The sequence below is a fragment of the Perognathus longimembris genome, chromosome 5 (assembly GCF_023159225.1).
Source record: "Perognathus longimembris pacificus isolate PPM17 chromosome 5, ASM2315922v1, whole genome shotgun sequence".
NCBI classification, from domain to species: Eukaryota; Metazoa; Chordata; class Mammalia; order Rodentia; family Heteromyidae; genus Perognathus; species Perognathus longimembris.
In genome coordinates, this window is record NC_063165.1 from 63,970,855 (window position 1) to 63,983,017 (window position 12,163).

Genomic DNA, 12,163 nt, shown 5'->3' on the forward strand with positions numbered 1-12,163 from the left:
AGAACCAGGACTGGCGCTCACGCGCGCGCGCGCACACACACACACACACTCACACACACACACAGCAATCGCAAGTTACTGAGCTCAGTGACATTTTGTTAGTCAGCTGCATCAGTGTGGCCCAGGGACTCATCCAGGTCAGCAAAGTGCTCAGCATTATCATTTAGAAGCTCAAAGACCAAATTAATGTCATCTTTTTCTCTTCCGTCCAGCTCCTCCTCAGAGAACAACAGAGGAGCCTCATGTGGAGATGGATTTGGATTCCCTGGAAAAGGAAGAGAATGAGACTAAATTTGAAGGCAAGGTAAAAAATCACCTTTCTTTTACTGTTGTCAGGAGAGAAGATTGCTGTTATGACTATCAATAGATCCATAATTGCATCCCCATTATGCCTCTCCTCACCTCCAGAAGATGTAGCCAGAAGGCACAGGGCACAAACTAGTGCCCCCACCACCACCCTGAGTTGGGGTTTGTAGGGCTGTTTTCCTTTCCTTCTTGTATTTCTTAATTGAAACTGGAAATGAATATTGCTTCATCTGGTATATAATTATTGGTAGATCCTCTCTTACTGAGGGAAAAGTGATCTTATTCATTCCTATACACTAAGTTCAGATTTCAAATGGGTAGAAGGAATGTGGCTTGTGTAGAAAAAGAACACGAAAGGTGAGTAAAGCTAAACCATGTGCACACACACACGTACACATACTTGCCTGAATAACCAGTGAACTCTGAGAGATCCTATGGATTGTACGAATGTCAGTTTCTTGGTTTTGATATTTCATCAGAGTTGTGTGGGGGTAGCAGGGGTACGGGGGGTGTCCTGGGGCTTCCTCACATGTTTCTTTGCAACCTCATGTGACTCTACATAATGACTTAATAAAAGTCAGCCACACATGGAGCCACACCTCTTCTTCAGACTTTCTGATGGTTAATTGGAGGTAAGAGTTTCACAGACTTTCGTGCTCCTGTTGGGTTTGATCCTCGATTCTCTGATCTAAACCTTCTGAGTAACTAGATTATTGGTGTGATCCACTGGCTTAGACCTCAGCTACTTTTTGAGACAGTTGTGAGCCTCAAGGACTGTTTCAAAACCCAAATAAAATGAATTGTGAATAAATGTTGCTGAACAGCAAAACCCCCAAAAGTTTTCCTTTCCCCTAGTTCACTAAAAATTAAACAACAAACTGGCTGAGTGGTCGATGTAAGTAGGCCAAGAACTCAGAGGAATGTCAGCAACAATCTGGATCCTTCACCAAACCTTGTGAATTGAATGCAGGACCCCGTGGGAACTCCACTTATAATAGGAAGTCAGGCAGATAGCAAATCGTAGGCTTTTCTTCATAGAGGCAAGAACAGGTTGGGAACTAAAGTTCCTAGCAGACTTCTTAGAGAGAAAAATGTATATTCTTTTGCAAATTTCTGGGTGATACTTCTGAATTTTTGGCAAATTAGAAAGTTGCCTTTGCTGTTTCCAAATCCCACATGGTTGGAGGAATTACATCATGCATCTTTTCAATAAACAATTTGTAATTTATGACTGTGTGTGTGTGTTTGTGTTTGAGATAGGCTCTCACTATGTAGCCCAAGCTGGCCTTACACTCCTGATGCTCCTGTGTCATGTTCTCTAGTGCTGAGATTGCAGATATGTGCCACCATGCCCAGCCTTCCTACTATTTTGTCCAACCATTAAAAAATTAATATAAAATTTTTGAGATGGATAAACATAATGAGACTTTATTTGATGATACCCATGAAGTCCATGGAATCATTATGTAGCATTGAAAGCATCTGATTGTGGTCATCCTCCCAGATTTGGCCCCTGAATTCATATTGCTGTGGATTTCTGGTGTGAATCAGGCTCATGTTGTCTCTGTAACTGACTTTGCCTATGTATCTTTAGGGAACACATTTAACGGTTCCACTCTTTCTAAAGATGTCACAGAACTTTTAAGCACATGGAGGTTCTCTGTAAAAGGATCCCAAGTCAAACAAAATATCAGAGTAATTACACGTACAAAATCTACTATTGTATTGGTTGTAAGAGAAAGAAACGGACAGTACAGGAGGAGCATAGGTGAGGACAGAATCAGAGGCCTGTAGGCTTAGAAAGCACTGGGTAGAATGCAAAAAGCTCTGAACACTGAGCTTTTGGGTTCTTTTTCCTGCTCTGCCACTTGTTTCCCTCTGATCTCAGCCTCTGCTGCTATGGGAGGAGAGCCTCAGTCAGCAGGAAGATCACCAACACCCTAGGCACTTATGTACTTCTGTGGAGCTTATTTTCTTACTGTGCACTTGTATAACTGATGAAGAGCTTTCCTCATAATTTTATGTATGTTAGAAACCAGGATGATGGAGAGTAGATTACATACAAATATATTGAGAAGTCAACAAATACATCTAGTGTTTTATAAACTGGGTGGTAAATATAACTACATCTGTAATCCTTGCTACTTAGGAGGCTGCAATTTGAAGATCATGGTTCAAAGCCAGCCCAGGCAAGAAAGTCCATGAGACTCTTATCTCCAATTAACCACTAAAAAGCCAGAAGTGGGGCTCTGGCTCAAGTGAAGTGCTAGCCTTGAGTGAAAGCTAAGACAGTGAGTGGTTGGGCCCTAAGTTCAAACCCTGGTGCTGGCACACAGGTGCACATGCACACACCCACAAGTAACAAAAGCAGTAAGGCAGGAAAGGAGAAGTGTTTAGGGCAAAACATCTGTGTGAGCCTAGTTATAAAAAGAAGGGGGAAGGGGAGCAAGGCAGTTGATTGACATCAAGAACCATCTTTGCTGCTTGTGTTTGGTGCCCAGTTCAGGACAGATGACCAAAATGAACAGAGCATGCTTTTGACTGTGGGTGGTAGTTCTGTTACCATTTTAGACTTGGGCCTGGACTTTTAAAAGCTGAAATGGATTCACAGCCAGCATACTGTTGAGTCATAACATTGTGATCAATGCTCCCTGTTGCCCTGAAGAGTAGCTACTCAGAGATAAAACAGCTATGAATCAAACCACTCCTGCTTGCTCATGGAGTTACTGCTGGCAACTGAACTGCTGGGGTGGCACAGCCTCTCTTCTGGGGGATGATCCTTGCCATGCCCCTTCTCAGGAACTTGCTAGCCACAGTAGACAGAGTAGCTAACGCTGTCCTTTAGCCATTTGGAAGCTGTGCTGCCATGTACTCCACTCATTCAGCAAACCCTGGGGATGGAAGAGACACACTGTGGTTTCTGGCAACAGTGATGTGTCTATTTCCTAGTCTTCACGTCACAACTGGAAGCTGGAAGTCTGACTCACAGAGCAGCTGTCCCTTCCTCTTCAAAAGCCAGAAGGAAGCCAGAGGTTAACAAAGGGAAACTCCTTTTTCCCTGAAATACATCCAGAAGACAGAGTTCCTGGGCATCCATTTAATGGTTTAAAGTAGCAGAAGCCTTCCTAGGCTTCCAAGCATATAGGTTCTCTAATTTCAGGAGAAATATTATAGTATATATAATATAGGGTATGCTATATATTATATAATGACATATATGATACAATAATTGTATACATTAATTGTCTATAATTATATGATATATGTCATATATTATATTATATTAGTATATTATATTAGTATATTAGTATATTATATTAGTATATTAGTATATTATATTAGTATATATCATGTTATATGTTATCTTGCACATATTATATAAAATATGCATCATATTGTTATGTATTGCATTGTATATGTAGTTGCATATTATATGTGACATATATTATGATATATATTTTCTATATGTATATATTTGGTGAGCAATTGTTGCTCACCTTTACCAAGTGCCAGATATTTCTCTGGGTTCCAAGGGGTCTGATTTCCTGTCTAGTCCTCAATACCTGTGGGCTGAGGAGACTGAGAAGTTTCTCCAAGGGCCATACAACTAGTCATTAGTGGACCTGGGGTTCAAAACATAGTTTTTCAAAATCTCCCTAACTTAATTTTTCACTTAATCTGTCTGGCCAGCAGTTTGTTTGATCTCTCAAACCCCACGTTTCCTATTCTATTAAATGGAAACAAATAACAGATGCTAATCATTTCCTATGTAGGTATTTAAATGAGAAACACATGGAAAGCACCTAGCACATGACAGGTTGTTAATGAAATGTAGTTCCTCATTTAAGAGTCTGCAGACAGAATGTTCTGATAAAAGATAAAAAGAAACTGAAGTAAAGTCAGATCTGGGACTTAAATGGAATTCTAATATATATACTTTTTTTTTGCTAAATAACAGATTAAACATCACCTACAGTTCCCTTTCTTCTCAATGCTTTGAGAATCAAATGTTTATATTAAATCTTTCTGTTCTCAACAAAAGAACTCTATGAACTGTCAGCCCAGGTCAGTGCATCCCTCCTGTGATATCAGAAGTCTAGTTGGTGTCAGAACTAACAGGAATGTCAGTGACTCCATTAAATTCTGGGCCAGCCCCCAACCAAGCCTGCAGAAATGTTCCCTGAAGGAAGATTCTTGGGGTTTTCTGTACACAGCAACTCTGAGAGGCTTGCCAGTACAATTCCCAGGCTCTACCACAGATTCTCAGGGCATGCAATAGGAAGATCATACTCTGTAACCAGGTCCACCTATCTTAGGCTTCTTCTCATTGCTGGGAAGAAGTGCACCACTGTGTCTAGCTTCTGTCTATGAGACAGAATCTCATGGACTTTTCTGCCCAGGCTGGCCTAGAACCATGGTCCTCCCAATTCAGCCTCTCACATAACATAGGAAGATAGGCTCATACTACAATACCCAACGATGGGTTAAGAAAGGGTCTCATGAAGTTTTCTGCCCAGGTTGGCCTCAAATCATGTTCCACCCTTTCTCAGCCTTCCATGTAATTGGGAGAACAGGTGTGAGCCCTAATGCCTGACAATCATCAGTTTTTAAAGAAGGTATTTGCTGCATAAAACATTTTAAATAGCATTGAGTGTTAGCTCAATCTATAAGAAACCAATTAAACCAGTAAGAAAACTCAACTAATGATTAGTAATATTAGTTGGGCAATATAAGATCTTAGATACAGAACTGTAACCTCTCTGTACATCCGTTTTATAATAAAAACTTAAAAAAAAAGATCTTAGATACAGAAAAGCTGTGGAAAAATGTAAAATAGGCAATATTTGTACTTAAAGCTCATTGTTTTACCCTACTCTGGTCACTTTCCATTTTCCACAAAACCTCAGGACCACTTTGGGCTGTTCCTCAAGCCTGACCTGCACTCTGTGGGCTTCCTGTTGTAAAAAGCCCTGAAGACTTCCTTCCCGGCCCAGCCCAGAACGCCCCACCCGCTGCAGCTGATGGAGACTGGGGAGGGTGGGGGTCTAAATGAGCAGGAATGAGCGAGTTGGCAGCAGTGCCGCCAATAGCTTCTCACTCCCCCCATACAACAGGGATGGACTTTCCAGTTTTCCAAGCAATCTTTGAGGAGCGGTGTTTGAAAAAAGCAGGAAAAGAAGGGCTCCTAAGGGCCAACGAGATGGAGCTAGTGGGGAACACCAGCCAGGAATCAGCTACCAGGATAAAACTAGGCTCTTGAAGTGGTTCCTGCCTTTTCAGAGTTCTTCCTGTTCTCCAGATCACAATTTTACAACCCAGTCAGTGAAGAGAGGAGAGAGAGAATGAGAAAGCAAAAGGGAAGGAGAGGGAAAGAGAGAGAGATGGACAGAGAGAGATCCCTCTTTCCCCAGAGCTGGACATTACTGAGGCTGATGTTTTCTGCATCTCACAAACCATCCTGGACTGGGGCTACATGTGACAAGGTCTGGAGTGCTAGGATTTAGATCTTAAATATTTCCCCAAAGCCCTCCTACCAAAGGTTTGGCTACCGGCCTGAGGCCTACTGGGAGGTGGCAGACCCTTCAGGAGGTGGGGCTTATCCTTGAAAGGGATATAGGGTTCCTTGCTCCTTTCTTTCTTTTTGCTTCCTGGCTGCTGTGACAAGAGCAGCTTTTTCCACTGTGTGCTCCCTAACTTGAATCACAACATGCTGCCTTGGTACAACCCCAGAGCCAACGGGGTCATACGACCGTGGCTTGAAATCTCTGAACACTGAGCCAAATCACCTTTCTTTTTCTTGTTTTCTTCTTTTGAGCCTCACTCTCTAATGAGACTAGCTTTGAATGTGCAATCCTCCTGCCTTAGCCTGCCAACTGCTTGGACCACAGGCATGGAGCTCTGGCTCCTCTGTATGGAAGCCGATTGTCTAGGTATTGGGTGGCGGTCATGGAAAGCTGACTGAACACAGAGCTTTCTCTTCCTTTTCTTTCTTGCAGTTCTTCCCTGTACCCTACTTGGAGAGAAAGTTGTGACAATTACTGAGTCTTACTTAACATACTTCTCCATTATTATTCCTCAGTTTCATGACAACTTTACATAAATAATAGTTTTATTTACAGTGCCAGAAACACTAAGTCTTTAACACTTCACTATCACTGTTTATGTTTTCAGTGAGGAGGGTGGCAGGGTCCACTGCCTCTTTAAAGAAGTGGAGTAATTAGTGATGGTCCCACCTTTAACTAGCAGATACCACTAGCTGATCCTGAAGCTGTTCTTCACATGTTCTAAAGTAAAAATCATGTAACATCAGAGGAAAACTTAATTTAATTTTTTATTTTTAATAATCAATTGAAAGTTATTAATGCTTTTCAAAATACACATTTTCAAATGATTTATTTATTCTTCAAAGAAACTGAAATAAAATTCATTCAGACTAGGAATTGGTTTTTTTTTTCACTGTTGCAAGCATGTATTTCTTCAACATATTAAGAGTCACAGAATAATTAGATCATGTAAATTGGTTGAGAAAACATAAAAATCAACATATTTAGGGTGTTTCTGCATACCTTGCATGTTGCTTAGTGACCATCTGAAACTGGAGAGAGGCTGGGGTATGGATGGGGTTGAGGGGGATGACATTGAACCCAACAGTTTCCAGCCTGCTTGCTTTCACTGCCATCCTTTTTCCTTGAGAACCAAATGGCCTGCGGGGGACGGGGGTGGGGTGGGGGACAGGCTATCCCCCTGCCTGGCCTCTTGGTGAGATGAGTTGGGTCCCTCTTGCAGCACCACTTGTCTGAGAAACCTCCAGTGTACCCTAGAGGCAGGGATAAGTCAAGTTGGCTTAAGGGAGACAGGATATATCATATTGCTTTAAACAAGTATCATTGTAAAATCTCAGCGAGACTAATAAAGCAATAAAGCTGCCATGGATGGTCTGTGGTCAATTTTCTTGGTTTTCCATTTGGTATGTAAGCTTTTACCTGAATAGGCTCTCTTCTTTCTAGAACTTTCCAGAAGCACAATTTAACATTTCCCCTGAAGTCCTTTGGCTGCCATCCAGCTTTCAACTCAAAATCAGAAGCAGCATAAGCATCTTGGCATTTTATGTTGTAAGCCGAAGGATGTTTCACAGTCAAATCCACATCTCTATTTTATACAGACCAAGAGCCTGAGTGGCTTGGCTAATACCTCATAGTGAGTGGGAAATAAGTGTCATGTGACACATAGTCAGGTAACTGTTAGCCAGTGTTTGGGTTCACTAATGTGTTACTGGCCAGTGCTTACTGAGGATTCAACCACACTTCACTGAATCTTCACCAGTCAAACATTAAAGAACCATTTCTTTGTTGTAAGCATTTCAGTGCATTATCTCTAGTCACTGTTACAACCCTCTTCAGGTAGATGTAATTGTCCTTGCTTTACCGAGAGAGCACTAGCAGCAGTAGTCTTGCCCAAAGCCATACATTTTTATGTGTTTGTGTGCTGGTCTTGAGGCTTGAATGCAGGGCTGGGGGCCTGTCTCTGAGCTTAAGAGTCTCACAGACATTACTGCCCAGGCTGACTTTGAACTGTGATCCTCAGATCCCAGCTTCCTGAGTAGCTCAGATTATAGACATAAGCCACTAGTGCCAGCACAAGGCCATACTTTTAAATAAAAAGTAAGCAAGGAATTATTGGGGAGAGCTCTACCTCTGGCTCAATTTGTGTCCTTTTCATTTTAAGAGTGGTGAGATTTGAGGATTGCACCTGGATGCCAGCCCAGGCAGGGAAGTCTATGAGACTCTTTTTTAAAATTAAATTTTATTTTATTGTAAAACTGATGTGCAGAGGTTACAGTTACATAAGTAAGGTAATGAGTTCTTTTCTTGTCAAACATTGTTACCCCCTCCCTGTTTACTCCCACTTTCCCTCCTCCCCCACTCTCTTCCCCAAGTTGTAAAGTTCATTTCCAACATAGTGTCTTGTGAGTATCACTATTGCATTGGTTCACCCTTTGTCCTTTGTCTCACCATTTGGTTATTCCCCTCCCCTTCCCCAAATCAGATAAACGTATATACAAGACACAGAGTACCAAAATTAAAAAACGGTGACAAGAGGGGATAAACCAAAGAGAAAAAGATGAAAATGAAATAACCACATAGTACATTAAAAAACCAAGCCATTTTTTCCTACAGAAGCATAGAATTCCATTGTGTATATATACCATATCTTCTTGGTCCATTCATCTATGGAGGGGCATCTGGGTTGTTTCCATATCTTAGCTATGGTAAATAATGCTGCAATGAACATAGTTGTGCTGGTAGCTTTAGTGTGGCTTTGTTTGTGATCATTTGAGTAAATGCCCAGGAGTGGGATTGCTGGGTCACAGGGAAGCTCTAAGTTGTCTCTTTGGAGGAACCTCCATCCTGCTTTCCAGAGTCCAGAGTGGAGCCACTCAGAGTGGCTGAACTCTGGAAAGCAGTATATGAGACTCTTACCTCCACTTAATACCCAAAAAAGTCAGAAGTGGAGCTGTGGTTTAAGGAGTAGAATGCTGGCCTTGAGCAAAAATGCTCAGGGACAATGCACAGGCCCTAATTTTAAGTCCCAGGACTGATATCAAGAATAAGCAAATAAATAATAATAATGGACAAGCTGGGCACTGGTGACTCCCACTGTATCCTAGCTATCCAGAAGGCTAAGATCTGATGATTGTGGTTCAACGCCAGCCCAGGCAGTAAAGTCAGTGAGACTGTTATCTCCAACAAACTATCAAAAAGCTAGAAATGGAGCTGTGGCTTAGATGGTAAAACAGAAAAGCTCAGTGACAATACCCAGGCCCTGAGTTCAAGCCCCAGGACCCCACCCCCACCCCCCACACACACTTGAAGAAGGAAAAGAGGAGGAGGAGGAGGAGGAGGAGGAGGAGGAGCAGGAGGAGGAGGAAGAAGAAGAGGAAGAGGAAGAACAAGAAAAAGGAGAAGAGGAGAAGGAGGAGTGAATTACAGGTCTCAGTGGCAAGATCTAACTCTTTGAGTTGATTGCATTGAAAACAAATCCATAAACATTATGAAAAGCAACAACATAATTAAAAATAGAGTGCATGGAACTGGAGATGGAACTTAGTAGTGTGATGTGATGTATACTAGGTCAATTCAGCATCCAGCTCCACAAAAGAAATAAAATTAACTAGCCAGTGGCTCATACCTGTTATCCTAGGTACTCAAGAGGCCAAGATCTGAGGACCAAAGGTTTGTTGCTAGCCTGGGCAGGAAAGGCTAGAAGACTCTTATTCCCAATTAACCAGCAAAAAGCTAGGGAGCTGGAGCCCAAGTGGTAGAGTGCCAGCTGCAAGCAAAAAAGCTAAGCTGCAGAGTCCAGGCTCTGAGTTCAAGCCCTCATACACACACACACACACACACACACACACACACATACACACACACACACACACACACATACCATAACAGAATGTATCACCTCAATTATGTAATAACTGAAAACAGTTTTGTGTGTGAGAGAATGTGCTGTACTTCCTGGGGGTAATGGCCAGACTTTCAACAGTAGAACACAATTCAACTAGCTAAACTCTAATTAAAGCATGGCAATAACAACAACAAAAAGCACACTGAAAACAGAACAGCCTCCTTTGCTGCAGGCTCCTTGACCAGTCTTTGGATCTTCTAAATGGTACTGATGTAGAATTCTGTTAAACTTGGTTGGCGAGGAGAAGTCTTCCTCTGTCCTCACCCCACCTGTCTGACACACAACAGCAAGAATACAAACTGTGGAAACCAAGTCTGTGCTAGGCCTTTCAACAGGCAAGGAAGAAGCAACACCATTCAGGGCAAAGCCTGTCAGTTAGAGAGATGGTATCAGAGAGACAGTATTGTTCATCATAAAAGGTGACAAAGTCCAGACATACACCTGCAATCACTGTATTTTTCCACCCTATGTTTTCCTGAAACAAGAAACTCTGTCATCTACCTCACAAACAATAGGTCAATGAAGTTGAAGGAACACAATTCACTTCATAATTAGGATTAAGTTTTATAGTGAAAGACTTGTCACAAACAGTGGTGACTTTGTAAATATCCGGTGTCACATGGTAAGGATCCTAAAATGAGTAAGACTGGAATATCTGGAAAGGGAAAGAGATACAATGCTATGTTAATGACAGCAGCTCTTTTAAGGAGTAGTGTTCTGAGACAGGATGTCAGCTATGTAAACAAGGCCCACCTGTAATTTCCCATCTTTCTGCCTCCATCTCCTGAGTGCTGCAATTACTGATGACCATTATGGTCAGCTAACAAGTCTTCTTGGGTGGGTGGGTGGGGATGTATTGCTAGCAATCAAACCTAGGGTGTTGTGCATGTTTGGTAAGCACTCTACCACTGAGCTATATTCCCAACTGCCAGTAAAAAGCATAATAAAGGCTGGGTATCCATGGCTCACACCTGTAACCCTCGCTACCCAGAAGGCTGAGATCTGATGATCAAGGTTCAAAGCCAGCTTGGATAGGAAAATCCATGAGATTCTTATATCCAATTAATTACCAAAAAGCCAAAAGTGGAACTGTGGCTCAAGTGGTAGAGTGCTAGTCTAGAGCAAAATAGCTCAGGGATAGCACCCAGACTCTGAGTGCAAGCCCTACACACACACACACACACACACACACACACACACACACACACACACACACACACTCCCTTAAATACCAAGTCTTACCAAAATTTCTTCCACTTTAGAATGAAGAAATACTTGAAAGAAGTCACAACACAGACAACCCCATGCTGGAGCAGCTTTCAGGAGAAGCCCTCACCCCCAGCAGGTAAGGCAGCAGGTCCATGGAGAGGAAGGGCAAGGGGGACTCTTGCAGACCCATGGGGAGGGGTCCTTTTAAATGGCATCCCTTATCTTTCCCAGATAAAAGCCACGGCATTTATTCTCTATAGTAATCCTCATTATGTACCTGAGAATAAAACTCAAGCATTCCACAAAAGTAATCAAAAAGAGAACTGAAAAGGAGCCCTTACAAGTTAAACTTTTAAACTTTCAAGGATAGTGTTTTAAAAATGGAGCACAAAGAGAATACTAAATTCAAAGTAATGTTGGTATAGACCTAGTTATTGGGTTAAGTATTTTTTTAAAGCTCATAGTTCCCCAAAGACACAATTTACGCAAATGCAGTGCTATTTTTGGTCTATAGGAAAGTACTTGCATGTAAGTGAATGCTCAGAAAGCTAAACTGGGCTGGTTAAGAACCAAAGCACCAAGGGGAAATTCATTTTAAAACACTTACTCAGAATCCCTATTGTAATCTCTATTCTAGTAGGAGTCACACTATTTATACCTACATTTGAATCCAGTTACTTTTATCCCCAGGGCTTATCATGGCTGACACCCAGCCAGCCTCCAAAATATTTCTGTAAAATGAATGAATTTAGGCACTTGCTCCTTGATTAAAGACCCTTATTATCCTATACTACTTTATATTCATTCACTGTATGGTAAATTAAAAAAAAAAAAACACAGATGTGGACTCTTGGTTGCTGAAATGTGCCCTTGAGGTATACAATGAATGACCTCCAACTCCTCATGGTTTTGAGCATTTCTGGAAGTGAGTTTGATTGCTTGCTCTCTGAAAACCACCATTTGCCAGTGATGTGTTCTGTTGTTTTTTGCAACAGAAGTTATCTTTTGGAAATTTCTATTGCTAAAACCCATACTTACTTTTATAATTATAGAAGTCTCAGTGAAATACATCCTTTCAGTTAGTGGACAAATCATTACATTGATAGTAAATCACTGAATCATACTTCTAAAGAGAAACACACAGGGAAAATTTATAGCATTGAACTCAGGAAACAATATC

The 12,163-nt window shown here is 41.6% G+C and overlaps 2 protein-coding genes across 2 annotated transcripts in view; one reads left to right on the forward strand and one right to left on the reverse strand.

Annotated features, from left to right (window-relative positions):
- Positions 1 to 12,163, forward strand: part of Mcf2l2 (MCF.2 cell line derived transforming sequence-like 2) — a 241,384-nt gene that overhangs the window by 104,493 nt on the left and 124,728 nt on the right. Inside the window, exons 14-15 of the mRNA XM_048347033.1 lie at positions 213 to 304; positions 11,037 to 11,119. Coding sequence (XP_048202990.1) covers positions 213 to 304; positions 11,037 to 11,119 — 175 coding nt within the window. The remainder of the gene's footprint in view (positions 1 to 212; positions 305 to 11,036; positions 11,120 to 12,163) is intronic.
- Positions 1 to 12,163, reverse strand: part of B3gnt5 (UDP-GlcNAc:betaGal beta-1,3-N-acetylglucosaminyltransferase 5) — a 43,820-nt gene that overhangs the window by 7,092 nt on the left and 24,565 nt on the right. The window lies entirely within an intron of this gene.